General features: G+C 40.7%; 1 protein-coding gene across 5 annotated transcripts in view; it reads left to right on the top strand.

Annotated features, from left to right (window-relative positions):
- The window catches only part of qkia (QKI, KH domain containing, RNA binding a), an 81,612-nt gene that overhangs the window by 37,859 nt on the left and 23,716 nt on the right, over positions 1-20,037 (top strand). For all 5 annotated transcript variants that reach the window (XM_057343590.1, XM_057343592.1, XM_057343593.1 and 2 more), the window contains exons 3-4: positions 11,164-11,280; positions 17,169-17,312. In XM_057343590.1, the coding sequence (XP_057199573.1) occupies positions 11,164-11,280; positions 17,169-17,312 (261 nt within the window). The remainder of the gene's footprint in view (positions 1-11,163; positions 11,281-17,168; positions 17,313-20,037) is intronic.

Raw genomic sequence — 20,037 nt, 5'->3', positions numbered from 1 at the left:
GTTTTGAATTGCCTCCAGTGTTTTGTTATTTGGTTTTAACTTCATATTTAACACGCAGGTTTTAAAACACAGCCTCTGTTTGTGTGGCTAAAACATTTTAGAAACCGTAATTGGGGGCCTCCGCAGACAGTCTTGGCGGGTGGATGGGAAGCCAACAGCATCTTCAGGGATGCATGCAAAGTGTGTGTGTCCAGTGCAGATGGCTGACTCAGAGAGAGATTACATCCTCGCTGCCTCCTCTGCCCTGTTTAGCATGCTTATGTTAATTCAGACACAAATTACATTTGGCTCAGATAGAAAGACCCAGAGTACAGTGATGTGGTTCATTCTCTGGTGTCGGGATCTGCTCAGTGTCAGAATACAGGTTTGAGTATGTGTGCGAGATCAACCTTTTTGCTGATTTTTGTTCTCCCACTCTCATTTTTTCCATGTATACTTTTTCATCTCATGTGAATCCACCTGATCTGCTGAGACAATCACGACCTTCAAAAACAACCGAGAACCACTTCAGCGAGCACTTTATAACCATAAAGGCACTTTCTATTCTAACAACAGTCTAGTCTTTTGCGGGTTCCCTGAAGTTACTTTTCTGCTCTACCTTTTGTTAAGCGCTCTGGTTTACTCTTTAAATGCGATAATAGGAGTCTGCTAATATTGTTGGCTGTTGTATGATAAATCGCAGATGCTTTTTCTCATTTCTAAGTCGCTTAGGATAAAAGCGTCTGTTAAATGATTAAATGTAAATGAAAGCGTTGTCTTACAGTAACACTAGTCATCTGTTAAACCACCTGTTTACTACACCACTCTGGCGCTCATGTGGCTTTTGTTTGTTTGTATTTTGTTATAAAGTGTCAGGACTAAATGCTGGGAGCTTACAAAGATTGATTTTGCTCCTGGTGTTTAGAAAGGATTAAACAAGAGGGAAAGAGAGGTAACTAGATGAAAAAAGATGATTTATATTAGGGATAACAGGCTGCCTCGCTCTCTCTCCCTCTCTCTTTCATCCATCCATCTCTCATTCTCTTTAGAGAGAGTAATTACTTTGCTCTCAAAGGACTCGTGTCATAATGTTTCAGATTGGATTTTCTGCCCTCCAAATTATTGCACACGCACACAAAGGGATGCAGAAGAGTGCAGCATACAAGTCTAATGTGGACCGGCTATGCAAGAGTTTGGGTGTTTTTATTTGACAGTTTTATCATGTGTAGTTTCAGATAGGGCTGGGCGGAATGACGGATTATTCCGTTACTGCGGAATAAAATGTCAACCGTAAGAGATTTTTCTATTCCGTGTATTCTGCGGTATGTAAATAAGTAGGCGTGGTTAACTCTGCACTCTGCAAATTGGGCGTTATGATGAAAAAACATGTGAATTAATTCACCCATAACAAATTAACAAATCAAATATTCTTTTGACCTTCTTTACCTTCATCTGTAGTTTCGTGATCCGCTCCAGTCTGGCGCTTTCTCTCTCGCCCGCAGTGCTCGTGCAGGGGTGCAGTGATCTGCGCGTGCACATAATAAAGCTCATTCTCAGTTATTTCAGAAGTCAGGTCGCTTTGTAAAGCTGTTAATAGTTTTAATAAAGTTTAACTTTAGGCGAGCCAAGGCAAAACTTGCGTTGTAACGCGCAATGATGCTCGCCACGTGAGCACTGCTACTGGGAGACGCGGAGTCACCAGAGACTTGCAGTGCAAAAACAAGCCCGAGAATAAACAAACCTAAAGACAGAGAGTCACAACACAAAAAGTGCTCATCTAATAGAGAGTGAAGAGCGATAAAGACCTACAGTACAGACCCCATGAACAGCAGTTTATAACACTAGTCATATACTGTACTCTCATTGTTTGTGCATATATTCAAACTTCATTGTTATACATGTTGTCTATATCTTCCTACCGTATACATGTAATATAGCTAGAAGATAAATATAAATTAATGATAAATCTGATTATCAGAACTTAATTTGATAACTTTATTACATTTTCATAACTTTCCTACATTTTAACTATGTGGTGAGCATTTAAATGAACTGTAATACATAAAGGAAATCAATCTAAGAAAAATGTGGTATAAGATATAGAATTAAAATAGGAGATTGTTACTGTGAAATAAAACTATTCATTCTGTAAAATAGATTTTTGGTAATTTCGCCCACCCCTAGTACCGGGTCTCGTTTCATTTACATGCGGATGACANCCAACACACACAGACACAGACACACACACACACACACACACACACGTACGTACACAGACAAGTACGCACACACACACACGCTCAGTGAGAGCACACATTTAGGAAAAAGGAGAGAGAAGCACAGGTCAAATATAACAGATAATAAATTCCTATATGCAATATTAATTAAGTAAAACTAAGATTCTAAAGCAGCCCCCCCGGTCAGGCAGATAGTGCAAAAACAGTATGCAAACGGTGGCGAGGAACCCAAAACTCTAATCGAGAAAAAAAACCTCAGGAGAACCCAGGCCCAACCAGGGGATTCCAGTTCCCCTCTGGAAAAGAGCGTGACCGGTGGTTTCCCTGCCTTCGTTTAGACGTGACGTAAAAATACGAATGTGAAATATGAATAAGTAAAAAATAATGTTTGTATTTTGGGTGGTATAGCAGATTGGATATATATATGTTTAGCTAAGACTGGCTGGTGGAAAGCAAATGTGACGCGCTTCCCGAGGCATTATCTCTACATTCCCGGGCCATCCGTGCCATCTGAAAGGGTGTTTTCTGCTACGGGTCTAATTGTCAACAAGCTCCAGACCACAACACGTAAACATGTTACTTTATTAAATAAAAACTCCAAGCTTTGGATTGAGGTAGGCCTGCTATTTTTATTTGATGAAAAAACTTTCTGACGGATATAAACTTTGCCGGTTCTTCTGTTTTCGTTTTGTCATGATTTGTTATTTAATTCAGTTTTTTTTCTTGCCTGTTTATTTTATGCTTTGGATTTATATTATTTTAGATTTTCTCCATTGTCCAAAACGCCGCAGGTTCGTGAAAATGTGATATGTGAATGCAGGTGCTGTTATTGATGTATTCGTTATTCTGCTGTTTGCATGTTAAAATAAATCTGTGAAAAAAATGTTTGTATATTTAACGTGTCACAGACCCTCGTCAACTGTAGCTGTGTCTCATTTTGAAGTCTGCGTCCTCTGGATGTCGCATGCGAAGGTGTATGCGGCGGACAAACGCGACCTCCGGAGGACGCAGCCTTCGAAATGAGATGCAGCATGTATTTTTTTAATTCCAATTTATTATTAGAATCTTATCGGTTAACGGTTAATGTTCGGATAACGAGTGTCGGTTCTCGGTTAGGGAAATTAACCGAAATGAGCATCCGTAGTTGTCATCTATTTATTTTCTTTATTTTATTTTGTGAGACCCAAGTTCTTCCGCTTTCATCAAATTCAATTCAGGCCGCACCCTCACAATTCAGTCAAAAATGATTTCTTTTGCCGTACCACTGTAGATTCAGTAGCAGCACAGTGCTTTCGCTGAATAGTTGTGCAGGAAACCGTGGCAAAGTATTTTAGTATGTTGTTCCATCCACATCAGGGAAAGAATGCAGACATCTGGTTCTGTTAGTTCATTTAAAAGGAAACCGGTTCTGAACTAGAACCAATTCTTGATTGGCAGACTGGCTCGGATCCGCAGCTGGCCACAGAGATAAAAGCGTTTCTCAGCTCTGCCACACCACATTAACAATTAACACAGGTTAATTAGTAATTGGCAAGGGCACCCAATAGGTTAAATATCTCTCTCTTTGGTCTCTCAATGTGTCTCTCTCTCCATTTTAGAGTATATAGATTAATTGAATGATATGGAGAAACTTGAGATTCATTTTATACTAAATTAATAATGAAAACCAAACAGTTGCTACAGAGAGAGCAGCATAATTGTGGATTGTAATGTTTTTCCTTAATGCCCTAATGTCTGTTCTCCAAGGGATTTAATTACATGTGATGCAGAGAGAGAGAGAGAGAGAGAGAGAGAGATAGAAATGGAAACAACAGGGCAGATCCAGAGAGAGAGAGTTGTATAGGGGTGACTGAGGTACGACATGAGGTGCTGAATAGAGAAGTCAGAAGGCTGCAGAGGTGATGGTGACGTGCTGAGACTTGTTTACAGAACAACCTGAAAAATACAAAAAGGACAGAATACAGAGGTGAGAGTGAAAGAAGCATTTTCCGATGCTGTTCTTCACCACCTCAGTGACAGATGTGCTTACACTGTGGCAAGCTGATTATTTTGGTGTTTATGTGTGTGTTGCGTCACTCCTTTGGGAGGTTGCAGTTGGATGCATTACCACAGATTTCCTCTTGCAGCTCACTGGATTAAGCTTTTCAGCAGTGTACCAATTCCTTCCGCATGTGCTTTCAGCTAGAACCTTGTTCAGCAGAACATTTCACGCAGTACGGTTCTCCAATCAGCAGACCGTACGGGGTGGTCTTGGAACAGTGGTGGTTTTCAATGTTTCGATAAATGCTTTCTTTCTCATATAACATGCACAGACAGCTATTACTAAGAGCTCCAACATGTAAACCTCTGGCTATACGAATGAGCTCGAGTTTATGGCAAGATTAACGGTTTTTGCAAACAATGGCAGCATTGGAATCCTTTTTGGAAACACTCATTATTTTGCAATGCTGCTGGTGGCATGAAAACTACACGCTGTAACACAAAGAGTGCTTGCTCTCTTCGCTCTCCCTCGCTCTCGTTTGTCAGCTGATAACAGGGTGTAAACAAAAGGCCCTTTAATGTCAGTGTAGCCCCTCACTGTGTGTGTGTGTGTGTGTGTGTGTGCGTGTGTGCGCGCGTGTGTGTGCGTGTGTGCGCGCGTGTGTGTGTGTGTGTGCGCGTGCGCGCGTGTGTGTGTGTGTGTGTGTGTGTGTGTGTGTGTGTGATTCAAGTTAGTTTATTTTGTCTACTTTCTACTGTGTTCCCTGCTGTCTTCGGGAGTGGCGCTGCCATTGGCGGATTTTAGTAATTACTGCTTGGCAGAGGTGGGTAGAGTAGCCAAAATCTTTACTCAAGTAAAAGTACAAGTAACTAGAGAAATTGTTACTCAAGTAAAAGTAAAAGTCACTATTTAAAAATTTACTTGAGTAAAAGTAAAAAAGTATGCAATGAAAAAACTACTCAAGTAGCTAGATTATATAGGCCTACTACATTAAATTAATATTAACGCCAATATTTTAATATTACATTTTAATCAATATTTTTAATTATCATAAGCAGATATCTTTGCAATATACTAGAGAGACTAAAGAATAGACAAACACAGAAGAGACAAGCATTTCTGTAAATTTCATCTAGTCCTGATGTCAATGTAGTTTACACAACTTATTTAGAAGAAAAGACCATGTCAAACTAAAGCATGAACTAAACTCAGAGCATTTCCTAAGATGATCTAGAACATCTGCAGTGCTCTCTTAAATGAACTGAAAATGAACAAAGCTCATGTTTTCTCGTGTTGTGTCACGTGTGTGTTGTGAAAGGCTCTTACTTGTAAACAAACAGTAAACAGTGAACCACACGCCCATCAACAAGTTTTCTTCCTTCTGTTCTTCAAATGTATATTTCTGCAAGCCCACGTCTCTGTGTCTGACAGGTAACGCGCATGTTGCTGTGTCTGACGAACAGGTCGCGCGGGTGCGCGCATATGGCGGGCATTTATCATTGCTGGCAAACAATATGACACATTTGCAGTTTTGATTGTATATATATAGATTCATATCCACTTCATCCAACGCTCTTTGTGTTCTGCGTGTTCTTAAGTTTCGCGCTACGAGGAGTGAGTAATCCTGCTTCAGGTGATTCAGATCGTGCTGCGAACTGAACAAATCATTTGAACTGATTCATTAGCCTATTCAAATGGTTTTGCCCATTGTTCAATTAATGCTTTCAAAAGAATCGACTCAAAAGAATCGATCACTCGGGAATGCCCGTAAAAAGAGACGACAACCTTGAAATAAACAACGCGTTTTAAAAAGCATATTTAAAAATGAAGGAACGAAGGAACGTCACGCAATGTAAGTTATGTAACGAAGTAAAAGTACAGATTTTCTATTAGAAATTTACTCAAGTAAGAGTGAAAGTACACACTTTTAATTTTACTTAAAAAGTACATATTTTCCAAAATGTTACTCAAGTAAATGTAACGAAGTAAATGTAGCGCGTTACTACCCACCTCTGATTTCTGATACTGTAAATGTGGGGAGCACCCAATGCTGACCACTCATTTAAAAGCCCAAAGTGTAATTTTTTTTAGAGGATCTATTTTCAGAAATGCAATATAATATACATAACTATGTCTTCAGGGGTGTATAAAGACCTTACCTAATGAAGCGTTATGTTTTTACTACCTTAGAAGGAGCCACGGGTCCCCTTGCATGGAACACGCCATGTTGTTTCTACAGTAGCCCTAAACGGACAAACTGCTCTACAGAGCTTGTTTCGTAAATACGTTATCTCCTTCAGGAAAGAAGAGAAAACACGATGACATCTCAGTCCTGTGTCAGCCACCATAGGGCTTCGAAAGGGAGGGGGAGTGAGCCGTTGGTTGCAATTCACATTCTGATTGGCTGTGGAGAAGCTAAGATCATGAAAAATGTAGCTCGTCTACATACGCTTCTTTATTTAGAATCTCCAACCTTAGGGTATGAGAGAACCAAAGTGGGATGTTTTATCCCAAATGCTTCTAATCTGCCGCACCAGAGTTTGTAAACTCTGACCTTCAAACTATCCTCCCTTACTTCATTTTTCACATCTGTCATTTTTTCTCCCTGATGAAAACTTTTGCTGACAGGCTTTTTTATAGTCCCAAATTCGTCTTTTCCGCTGTCATGTCCTCTGACAACTTTTCTGAAGGACAGACGTGTGTTTGAGGTGTGGGCGGTTCTGATAGGTGTGAATGTACAGCAGTGATGGGTTGTGACTTATGTGCAGGGTGTAGTGATTGTGATTGGTGGAGAGAGAGCAGGAAGGAGGGGCAGGAGGTATAATGTTGCATTAGCGTTGTAACTCGTTTGTCTCTGTCAGGTCTCTTGGCTGCGTCCATGAACTGCTCAACTCTCTGCTTGCACACATTTAGGTTGTTCTGTTATACATCCCTTCAGTTTAACACTGACACATTTACATGTACATGCATGTGTGCTCGTGCTCCCATACACTACATAGAGATTTTTCAGTTAAGCAGATATATGACAATGGTCTACTGTCACGTAACAAAATGACAAAAGGATCTGTTACCCTGTATCAAGACAAATTATTTAGTGTCAGTGCTTTCAGAGCACCTTAGTTCTTTTTTTCTTAGTATTTTTTAAAAAGCCTTGAGGAACTCATTTTCCACCAACATGGTGCCAAAACATGAACCATGTTTCCACCAAAACAAAGTGCATCTATGCCAGAATAAGGGTGGGGTGATGTCATCATGTTAAATATTTTCAAACAGTAGTGTAGCTGATCTGACATAAATAAATTGCAGCGGTTAATTTAATGAATCTTACATCTGTAAATTTACAGTTAGACCTATTTCTCAGCGTGACGTTTACAAACCAGAAGTAGGGTAAATGCTTGTCTGGTCAATGCTCTAGCTCCGTTCACTTCACAATAACAGTTGCGGAAACTAGAAGCAGTTAGGCATGTAGCGCTCCCTTTATGCTGTGATTTATTCACATACATAAATCGCTCAAAAAACAATGTTTTTGTAGTGTTTGTTTTCCCTATTTTTACATCTCCCAGTAAACCATGAACAAATCGGACAACATATGCTACTGTTGCTTTTGGTAAATAAAATGAATGCATGTGAGAAAACAAGTTGAATGAATGGCTATGGCAGCAGTGCAACAGGAAAACATTTGAACCTACTTTGGTCTCTCTCGCCATATTGTGAAATAGGCTAATTGTTATGGATGTACATTATTTTATGCCGTATTTTTTGATAGTTGTTTTCATCTGTCTGGTGTGTGTCTCAATTTCATTGCATTTGCCTTCTTGGTGAGATCATGAAATGAACTCATGTACAGTGTGTGTTTAACATGCAACCCGAGCCCTTTTTTCATGTGGCTGACGTTTGTGCGGCATCAGCGTGGATTTTTCCAGGGTTTCTGCGGTTGATCTCTGCCCCTTTTAGGCGTTGACCGTTACTAACAAACATAGGGGCCACCTGCCTGCCTCACTACAGGGAAAACATTTCTTTCTTGCCGTCATATAAAAATGATGGAATTGCTCTCTGATTCTCTCCAACTCGCGTATAGTTTCTCTCGTGCCTCCCTTCCTCCCTTTACAGGAAGTGAAATGGTGGCGTCTCCTCCAGGCTGTAATTACTGTCTGGTTCCAGTATTCAAAGTGAGCAATTTCCCCCACCGCATCAGGCCGCTGCTCTCTGCCATGTCCAATCAACATCAACACGCTCACAGAGGAGAATCCTCTCTCATCTGCATGGAGTGAGAGAGATTGTGCAGGTGTGCTTCTGAATAACAGAGCGATGGATGAAGTTTGGATGATGCTCTGAGAGAATCCGTTAACTGACCGTTCTGGTGTTGTCTTGTGCTTGGTGCTTCTGATGTGTTTTTGCTTTAGTGTTTCAATACTGTCTGATTTGTTTAGGGACACTTGTGCACGTGACGCATCGGTGCCCCGACCAGGTCATGTGTGATGTCAAGTTTACACACATAATGCGCTCTTGCGTCTGAATGTGTGTTGTAGTGACTTTGATGTGTATGTAGAACTCCAGAGGTCTCACCAACACAGTGAGAGCTGTAATATTAACCTCAAAAGAGACTGGTGTCAGGAATTGCAAGAATGCAAGACCCATCCGTTTCTGCTTTGGAAAACTAGTTGTTCAGGCATTTAGAAGCAACACGGTCGTCACACCTGTAAATAACCACACCGTGTGTGTACAGACTGTGATGAAACACTTGGAAGAGGAGTGACAACCATATTGAAGTGGAGTGTAAACAGGTTGAAGCACTAAAAAAAGTGAAGTAACGATCATGTTTTGCTTCATGGGCCTGGTCAGTGCAAGCCCCTCTCTCTGTCCGCCTTCACCCGGATTCAGAGAAGTGAACTATTAAAGTATAAAAAGAGTGCTGCATTGTTTTTATCATTTTTATTCTGAGCTGTGCCATCAGAGGCGGCCTACAGCTGGGAGGATTATGGAGGTAAATAATGCATTCTCTCAGACAAAGCCCAGAGTCCAGGGACAAGGGCCACGATAAGGCCTCCTCTCTTAATTCACTCCTGTTGTCTTATTTACATTACATTCAGCCAGGTTTCTCCCTTCCCTGCCTCAGAGTACGATAACAGAGAGAGAATTATAAAGGAAATAAAAAAATGTTGAGTAGGAAATAAAAAGGAGGCTTTGCAGTGCTGCTTAAGATTCTGTTTGGCAAACATGAGCATGCCAGTGTTTTTGAGCTCTCGTTTTTCTTTCTACGTTCCTGATTGGCTCGTATCCTGCTGCTGGAGAAGGAAGCGTTATTAGCTGCTCGTTCAGTCAGGGTTTTTGCATCAGCTGAATGATTTTTTTGTTGGATTGCATTAAAGCGAGTGTTTCAGAATAAGGTTTGACGTGTGCTTGTCAAAAACATACACTGGAACTAATTGAATCATTAATGCAAGGGGAAGACTTTTCTTTTGTGTTTATTACGTTACAATATCACACGAGGTCAAAAGCTCTATCTAGTCATATAGTGCAGCTAATTTAATTGATATGTGAGACTCGATTTTCTCTGAGGACACTTCTTACAGCTTCTCTGTTCCTTTTGTCTTGATGCCACATTCTGACTAATTTGCTGTGTCTCTCTGTGTTTGTGTGAAGTCAGCACAGCTGCAGAGACCGAACAACCTATCAAACACAACCGAATGATTACCTAAAATGAGAATTGTCATTGTTTAATCAAACCTCATGTTTTTCCAAACCATGTTTTTAGAATAATCTTGAAGTAGGTTTTCTAGTTGTGAGAACATGTATGGGAGGCATGTGACTGGTCACTATATGCGTTCTTTATATGAAAAAGACCAACTTTTTTTTTTTCCTGCAAAAAGTATAGGTTTGGGATGACATGATGGATGAATACATTATGACAAACATTTTCAGAGGATTAACTGTTCTATGAATTTGTCTTCATAGTAGTGTTGTCAAATATATCGATATTTCGATACATATCGATACTGAAAAATCTGAAACGGTTACAATACGCAATACAATTTCATCCACTCGTTTTATTTGCCCTGGTTATATGTTGTTTGTTTTTTACAGAGTCTCTGCAACAGTTCTCATGTTTAATGCACGCGTTTCTGTCTTTATGTGCGCTCATCAATGATTTCATCCACTCGTCTCGTTCGCTCTGGTTAAGTTGATGTTTGAAATGATGCTGGTGCGGGTAAAGTCTCCGCAACAGTTCTCGCGTGTGATACACGTTTGCACTTCCGTGTTTACCATAGCGCTCTATGTGTGTGCGCTGTTCAATGATTTCATCCACTCGTCTCATTTGCTCCGGTTAAACCTTGTTTATGTTAGAAAGATGGCCAGTGCTGAGATGGCCAGAGTCTGCAACAGTTCTTGCGTTTAAAGTTTGCGTTTCTGTCTATATGTGCGCTGATCAATGATTAAATGTGAATAAAAGCCAAATAAAAAAATTGTAATCATATAAATGTAGGCTATTAACTAACATTAACGAACAAAGAATGAGCAATACATTTGTTCAAGTTTTTTTAATCTCTTTTAAATGTTAGTTAAAAATACAACTGTTTATGTAAGCTCTGGTCCATTAATACTGACAAATACAACTTTGATTTTAAATAATAAATGTATTAGTAAAATTAACATTAGATTAACAATTAATAAATAACGTAAAAATATACCTCATTGTCTAATCTTGTTCAATTTAACTTTAAATAAAATGTAAAAAATTTAGGGCCTTATTGTTATAGAAGTTTTTTCCCCGTGGTATCGAAAATGGTATCGAATATCAATATTTTTTTAGGTATTCTATCGAAGTTAGAAATTCCAGTATCGTGACAACACTACTTCACAGTGAATGTAGCAGCAGTGCATGCATAACATCCTGTGTCAAGATGAATATCCCTGACTTTCTGAATACTTTCTAATCTCTCTCTCTCTCCCTCTCTGTTTTTTCAGTACAATTTTGTGGGGAGGATCCTTGGGCCTCGTGGACTTACAGCGAAGCAGCTGGAAGCAGAAACCGGCTGCAAGATCATGGTGAGAGGGCGGAGTTCCATGAGAGACAGAAAGAAGGTGAGATCCTTTTTATTTCTCATCATTTGTAGTACATTCTGCTGATGTTTGCCCCTCATGAGCCAATTCATTCATTTGCTCTGTCAAGTTTTTTGTAAATGCGCAAACAATTTTGGCTGGCAGGGATCTGGCTAGGGATCAGTTCTATTTCAGGCCTGCCCATAGTGGTGTAGGTGTCAGAGAGAACAAAAGCATACAGTAGACACACTGGGAGATGGAAGGACTCAGATCCTTTGTACTCTGAGATGAGGCCTGCTGTGTGACCAGCAGAGGAGCAACTTAAGCCCTGAATGATGGCAAATTATAGCTCCAGGTGACAGGTATGTAGCACAGGGACATTACAGCACTGCCCCGTCAGCTCCAGCGGAGGCTTTCTTGAGGGTCGGGAGAAAAGACATTTGTACATGTAACTACTCAGCACTACAAGCTGAAAATTTGCTAGAAATGGCGGATTCTGTAGTAAGCAACCAAGCAGATTTCAATTCTGAAGTCTTGCATAACCCACAGAGAGTTAGGGGAAAAAATCAGCTCTTTTTTTCCAATTTTTTTGCTGCTGCTCTGTCACCATCCCCGTGGAGCCGTTTTATCAGGAAATCCCCATCACTGTGCATTAACACACACGCACGCACGCACGCACACAGACACGTGCACCTGGGTCCCAGCTGTGCGACCCTCTGGAAGAGCCATGTGCCATGAACTTGAGTCATGATGCAGAAATGAATTACTTTTAGAAAGAGTTGATCCTTTATATTTTATTTGTGAGCCAAGTAGTGTTGTGCCATCTATGTTTTGTTTTAGTCTAGCCATTCAATTGGGCTCACCAGCATATTTTGAAATTGTAGAGCAAAACCTTTTTCCTTTTAAGTCCATAGATGCTTTTTTTTTTAATCCGTAAGGCATCACCATGTAGATAAGGGTTATGATTCCTGTTTTTTTGTGGTGAGCGACTATCATTAGCATAGGATAGAGCACCATTTCCAGCCAGTGTCGTTCTGCTTGTCTCATGGGAGACATACACGTAGAAACCGAGGCGGTGAGTATAGTTAGATGTATCTAAAGTAACCCAAAACCGTTCAGAGCAGAGTGAGACAGGCCTGAGCTGAGGTGGTTGTTTATTAAGCGTCCATTAGCAGAGCCGTTTTTGTGCTCTCAATAATTTAGTCTGCCGCTGCCTCTGGGGACCCGGAGCAATGGAGACAGAAAAATGGAGGCAAAGGGAAAAGTGTTTTTGACCTTTAATCAGTGAAGATCCAAAGTGAGAGTCCGTTGAATGAAAGCATGGTTTGTTTAGTTCATTTGTGAGGATAGGGCAAGGTTGTTTAGAGTTTAAAGGAGTGATTGTGTAGTTCATATTATTATCGCCTGGTAGAGAATTATATAGTGTTTGCTCTCAAAGGTAACATCATGGATCACTAGAAGACACGTCTCAGGAGACAACCCTTCGTTAGCCTTAAATCAGACAGACATTTTATTTAGCAGCTCCCCAGCGGTGGTTTAACCCCTGTTACCCTCTCAAGAACTGCACACATACACCGTATCGCACATCCTCAGGAGACTCCGCGTCCTCGTGCTTGTGTGTGTGCATGTGCCGAAGCCGAGCTCAGTCGGATGTAATGGTAGAGGACAGGACAGACAAACTCTGGATAATAACCTGTCCCACGGTGTAGCCTCTTCCTCTGATCAAACGCTGTTCAAATTGAGGGCTCTCAGAAACCACAGCACAGATCAAATGTAACAGACGGCCACCCTCACCAGTGCATCACAGAACCTCTCCAAGAGCTACACAACAGGCTTTCTAAAGCTTTCCTCTTTAGCTTGCACTCTTTGTTCTTGCTAAAATTGAGTTTTCTTTTTTTGTTTCTTTACACGCACACATACATTTATTATGGAAAATTGGAAATAAAATGTAAAATAGAAGAACCTGAATAAATTGGGTTTTAGACCTGCATGACTTTCTTCTGTAGAACACAAAAGAAGATATTTTGAAGAAAGTTGGTGACCGAACAGCGCAACTTGCAAGCACCCCCGTTCACTTCAATTGTATGGACACAAAACCAATGCAAGTGAATGGGTGCTAGTTAACAACATTCTTCAAAATATCTTCTTTTGTGTGCTGCGGAAGAAAGTAAGTCAAACAGGTTTGTAATGACATGAGGGTGAGTAAATGATGACAGAATTTTTACTTCTGGGTGAACTTTCACTTTAAGACCCTCGTCTTCATTGCAGGCTTGGTGTTTTTTAGCGTTGACACCTAAGTCTATGCATCAGTCGGAATCCGGGTATTCTTTTCAAATTCTTGGTATGTTGGTTTTGAATGTACATAGAATGTAAATATGAACATTATGTGAGTTGAGTTGATTTGATTTGTCTTCCTTATCTGTTCTGTAGAGCTTTTCTGGTTGGTTTTAAGAGTCTCATTCTGCGTTCCTGCCCCTGATGGTTAGAGTTTTTCCAGTCAGTTTTTCATTCCTGATAAACAGGTGCCTGTAAACTACTCCACCCAGGACAACTGTTCAAGACTGCTGTCCAGGCTTCAGTCTGCTGTGGTTATATGAACAGTATTTATAGGCTGGTGGGATTATTTCCAGCCGGGTTGGCTGCCAGTATCCCTGCAATGGAATCGTGGCAGCGCTTGGCCTACAGGCAATGGAGACTGTAGTTTTGAGATTAAGCCTCATTTGATTAATTTGATTAAGACTTGAAATGTTTTGTTTAGCAAAACTTGGCATGTTATGTTATTATGTCTGGTGTATGTACAGTGTGGTGTTTGTTAAATCCAAAATGGTTTCCATGTTCTGAATTTAACAACCTCCAAACACTGTACCGTTGGACAGGTCACATTTGCTGACAAGCTGTTTTGAGTTTCTCACTCTCTTTTTGTTTCTTTATAGATCTGTCATCACATGTGTCTCGCGTCATGTGCGTGTTGCCTGGTCCTGGTTTCGTATGACAGTAAACAGAATCGTTGCCCTCTTCAAAGGCTTTTGGGTTGCTCTCCCTGCCTGGTGCTACATACCTCTCACCCACCCTTAGAGGACACGGAATGACCTTGCTCCCTATTAGGCATAAGAGGGTGGATGTGTGTTTTACGGTCCATGCCTTTGCTCAGAGCTGAAGGTCTTTGTCCTTACATGGTTGGCACGACCTTTCCCACTTTTGTTCACCTTGAGAATAGTGTGTGGTCCTAAGACTTCGCGTTACAGTTTGTAAAATTGCTGTGCATCATTGTCATATCAAGGCATCTTTATGGAAAACAACTTGTTACATAAAATCAATGAAGAGAAACAATGTCATTTTTCCAGTTTTATAGCGTACGAGAAGTCGTATCTGCATTTATTGTTTAATGAAATGCGAGTGACTGTGCTGTTGAACCACACGAACAATCACTAAGGCAAAGTTTCTGATTGGTCAGTGGGCAGGAAGTGGTCTGAAATTTGTAAAGTGGCTTAAACACACGTATGTATGATCATTGCTATGGCAACCGTATCCATGGGAATGCTGTAGAATGTTGTATCATAGACACTCGACTGGGTTTCAGTCTGTGTGTTAGTAGGCTTGTCAGGTGCATGCTTTTCCTCTCTACTGATGTTTTAGCAAGCATGCCAATTGAGGTTTCTAACTGAAAATTGATCTGCAAGCATCATGGGAGACATGAGGCATTTAGGGCCGGGTCAAGTGCTCTTATACCGCTTACCTTGAAATCCTGCCTTTTGTATTACAGATCGCTTCAGGCATTGGGGCTGTGGGATAGTAACTGGATTTCTTTTTTGCCTGTTTTTAGTAAGGAGAAGACACCCGCACATTTCATTTTTAAATATTTGGCACCATTAAATGACACACAATAGCTCCGTTAGATGGTATTGTTTACATGGACTGGTTTGTGATGGACCAAACAATGCATCTGGTGCCCCACATTACCTAACGTCCTAGATAATTGCACTGTAAATGTTAATGAATCATCCAGTATTCCTGCCAAGCATCTGTTAGTTGAAGCAAAAATTAGGATAGGAACATGAGGATAGCTTTCTCAAACCTCAGTGGGTTTTCCTTAAACGTCCTCAAAAGATGATTCATCCATTTCAGCAGGTACAAAATTGTGCAAGTAAGTGTTTCGTCAATGCAGACTATTTGATTTTTCTCACCTCTTCAATTGTCAGATCTTAAAAAAATTGCGCAATGGGGGCTGTTGAATATTCTTTTTACCTTTCATCCAGCTGGTTTAAAGTGCTTCATCTATGGATAGCAGAATGAACTGTCAGGCTGCTGAGAGGTGTTGAAAGCTGGGGTGGTGGGTAATTGTTGGCTTTGAAAACAGCCCACAACTCAAGAGCATAACGTTATTTCTTCGTTCAGTTTAGCACCTCCGACTGTTCAGGCCGCTCGACTCTAGCATAATGGCTTTCTTTTGAGACTGCTGTTAACCCAGGCCAATCAAACGGTCATGCACACCAACTGCAAGGCCAATTTAAACGATCACCATGAGAATTGTGCTCAAAGAAGCCTCATTGTCTCACCTGTTCTGCTTCATATTTAAATATTTCAGACTCTACAGGCATCAATCTGTTAAAACTACATTGGGTCTTTTGCGGAGAAAATACATTTTAGTCTTTATAATCAGCATGTCATACATCATAACTGGGCCATTTTTAGAATATTTTAGTCGATTATAAAAATCATCAATTAAATAATTAACGTTAATCTGTTACCTTCTCAACACTGGGCTCATACAAGGTGCTTGAATTGTGGGGCAAGTAAAGATTGACAGCTGTATTTTTTATTTCATTGTGCTATGCATGTGATTTTTTTTATCTCAAATGACATCTGCGAAATTTTATTAGATGTGGTGCTTGGTCTGAAAAGTAATTTAGCATATATGCTTATTCTACAAATTCATGATAAAATAAGCATAAACAATGTGGTTTATTAAAATAGTCACATTAAAACAATACTCAATGCTTATGACATAATTTTTATGATCTGTCTGGCACAATGACACACAGTGATAGTGACGATTAGGGTGGTGTCAGACTTTCAATTTTCAAGTCTAAGATGTTTTGTTAATTCCACCTCAGTCATTGCATGCATTTTAGAATGTAAAGGTTAAAAAAGAACTGGGATCTGATTGTAGTCCTTGAAAACTCCAAAATATACTTGAAAATCCTTGAATTCCCATGTGCTTGAAAACCCTTGAGTTTCGGAGTGCATGAATTCCAGGGTGCTAGAAAATGCTTGAATTTTGGAGTGCTTAAAAGTCCTTGAATTACAGTGTGCTGGAAATTCCTTGAAAGTCCTGGGTTTTCAGTATAAAATGTCTGGACAAACCCTGTCAATATATTTATTACACAGCTTTCGTGTAGCTCAGTGGTTAGAACATGGCGTTAGGTACGTCAAGGTCATGGGTTCGATCCCAGGGATTGCACATTCTCAGAAACAAATGTATAAATGTAATGTAAATGTCAATTTATAATACGCAAGTATTGATGGTGTAATGCATTGTAATACTGGGTTTTAAATAATTAATCATATTGTAATTTAATAGTAATTTGGGAATAAATGCTTATTACTCCTTTTGTTTGATGTTTAGGTTTTAAATTCTTAAAGTAGATGCAGAATTTCTGATTACCAGAGTTTTACACTCATTGCTCTTATAAAATTGCACGCGCCAGCTAACCGACTAATTTGAAATATTCCACCCTGATTCCCTTCGTGTGTTAATGTGCTGTGGCGTAATAGCTGCTGTGTAAAGAACCGTCATCTTGACTATCTGCGAAAATGCGTACCGTCATCTACGACAAGAAAATGTGTCACTCTTTCGCACTCTCTCTCACACGGAGTCAAAGTTTGATGTCCTGTCTTAACTGACATCTCTGTTGCTCTCTCTTTCCCAGGAAGAGCAGAACAGAGGGAAACCGAACTGGGAGCATCTAAATGAAGACCTGCATGTTCTGATCACAGTGGAGGACACACAGACACGTGCCGAGGTCAAGATGAGAAGAGCAGTAAAAGAGGTCGAGAAGCTACTGGTGCCTGCAGTAAGTTACAAAGCATGTTTATACTTTCTAGACATGCTTGTGATCATGTCAGACTTTCTGCTACAAACCTGTGATATGATCATTGCAGTCTTGTCCGAGTCGTGAGCTTTTGAATTTAAGGCAAAAGTTGCCGTGTTAAATCTGGCGACTCCTGCTTTCCTGTTCTGGGTTTGGCGCGGAAGGGCGCTTTGTGCATATGGGTTTTAATCCCACCTCTGACCCCTAGTCTCTGTCTACTGCTAGATTTGCTCAGGCTCCCAGCAGAGAACAAATGGCACTCAGCAACCTGCTTCCCACGTATTTCCGCACCATTCCTCCTTGCTATTCTTCGCACCCCGCCGACCTCCGTTGGTTTCCGTAGGGGGCTGGGGCGGTGAAGTCAGTGTCTCTGGCTCCAGGCCGTTTGCCTGCAGTGAACAGAATGGTCGGACAGCTGCAAGTGCCTGTTCCCTATCAGGCAACATGGTGGAGAGGCTTCGACCTGCTGAAACACGGCCAGAACCAGCCACTCCGCCCAGCTATGTGCCTTGCACTTCGTTTGAGAGCGGGACATATAGTCCTTGGCATTTCACTGCTCTCAGGCTCTGCTTTCCCCTGCTTCTTCTTTGTATGTTTTTGTTGTCATCTATCTTTTTAGGCCAGCATAGTGCATAGTGCACATTTTGTCTCTTGTTTGGGGATTAGCTTTTTATGCCTGTATCCCTTTTGTTCTGTTTGAGCGGAGAGGCCTTAAACCGTACATTCACATACTCATGGGTACGCATACGCACTAGTCAGAAAGAAAACAAACATACACGCCTGGCTGAGTGTGTGTGAGTCATTCTGTTCTGTGTGTATGTGGGTGGAAGATGAGTAAATGGATACATGCTCTCTCCAAATTCTCACTTTGACCTTCTGTACCTCTGAGATCAAAGTTGTCCTCACGGTGTATATCCCTCAAACACTCACGCACGCCTTGCTCTCAGGGGCATGTTTTTGCAGTTTTCATTTATTTCATTGAGTTTCACAACATTGTTATATAATATATTTGTCACGTAAGGCTAAAATCTTTGTGATTTTGTAGCTTAGTGGCCGTATATTTGAATCCCTTATTTTTGATTGGTTAAAATGGCTTAAGTGTGTAATGTTAGTTTTTTCATATAGATAACACTTTTCTTAAGCATGTCATATTCCTGCTGTTGCGTGTGGAAGATTGACTCTAATGCCCTTTATCAAGCCAAACTAAACTGGATTAAACGACAAACCGTCCATCTCCCAACCCATGCAGTCTTAATGAAGGATATCTTAGGCTCATTTAGAGGCATGAAATTGTCTTATTAAATACATCATAAAACAGACGGGTCACAGTCTGTTCCCCCACAGCTCTCTTCATTTTGTCATTGTGAAAAAGGATTTGATTGGTTAGGGCAGGGAGAAGGGGGGCAGACGCATCTAAGAGCTCTGCCAGAGAGACTCTGCTTTATAAACATCTGCGATATTGATTTTTGCCTACCTTGAGAGGCAGCTTGCACATTACGGCATGAATCTGTAATCCTGACTCGGGCCCTGAAGAGTTGCCACAGCCGAACGGTTCCCGCTCGTGGAGCCCAAATTGAAATTTTCAGCCTTGCTCAAAGAATCAGTTCTACACACAGCATTTGAATGATCATCGGAGTCGGGCAGAGTGCATGAACGGGCACACACACACGGGCTCGGAGGCCGGGATTGGAGGGGGGTGATTGAGAGATTCAGCTCAAAGGCCCTGTGAACTTTTCAACTCCCAGCGAGAGATATAGGAAGGGAGAGATGCTCGCAGAGAGATTTGAGTTAAAGGTGGGCTGGTAATGAAGGTAGTGGTGAGTGTCAACACAGTGAGAATTAAACTGCAAGGCAGACCAGGGGGAAGGTGTGTAAAGCCAGGAGAAGGCCAATGAAAGTTAGCAATGTCCACAGTCCAGGCGGTGCTACAGACAAAGACTGACACATTGTACATATAACAACTGACCTAATAGTTAAACAATGTACACAAAGTACAGCTTACAATAGACCATATAATGAAATATTTTCTGTATTTTTCTAATTCTCTATTTGCCCACACATACTCCTCTCAGTTTGTGTTGTACTTTACTGTTTATAAGTAGATTACAGAATTCCCTCAATCAGAGAGTGAAAAAGATTTACAAACGCATACAAGCTCACATTTCCGATTCAGAGCGTCACACCATGACCCACTGTTTTATTGCAGCTCTGCAAATGATTAGAAACATTAGAATCAAGCGGTTTGCTGAGTGGATGCAGGAGGCATATGAGGGATGATGAATCTTCCTGGGATGCCAGTAAAGACGTATCGTGTTTGGTGGGGTGGAGAACGGATCGCTTGCTCTAGGCTACATAGCACTGGCTTTTTAATGATTGTGCTACTGATCTGGAAGATGTTGAAGTTGGAGGTGAGTACAGGTGTGGAGTATACAATTATTTGCTCAAAAATTAAAATAGAGAAGGTAGTGGTGAACTGCCCTTAAGGTTTGATTTGAAACATTTATTACAGACATGCTTAAATCTTAAAATGCTTTTGAATAGCTGGGAAACAATGCTAGCCTTTTGTAATTATAAGCCATTTGTTTCAGGGTAATTTGTAGTGAGTGTATGTAGCTAGATGTGTGCAGGTCACACACGGGTGCCCTAGGAAAGTAATCACTTTTGCACTTTGTCACATAAGCTAAGTTTGAATGCGTTTTTATAAAGC

The sequence above is a fragment of the Triplophysa rosa genome, linkage group LG10 (assembly GCF_024868665.1).
Source record: "Triplophysa rosa linkage group LG10, Trosa_1v2, whole genome shotgun sequence".
Taxonomy (NCBI): Eukaryota; Metazoa; Chordata; class Actinopteri; order Cypriniformes; family Nemacheilidae; genus Triplophysa; species Triplophysa rosa.
Note: the sequence above shows the minus strand (reverse complement) of the source record. Positions and strands in the feature narration are given on the sequence as shown.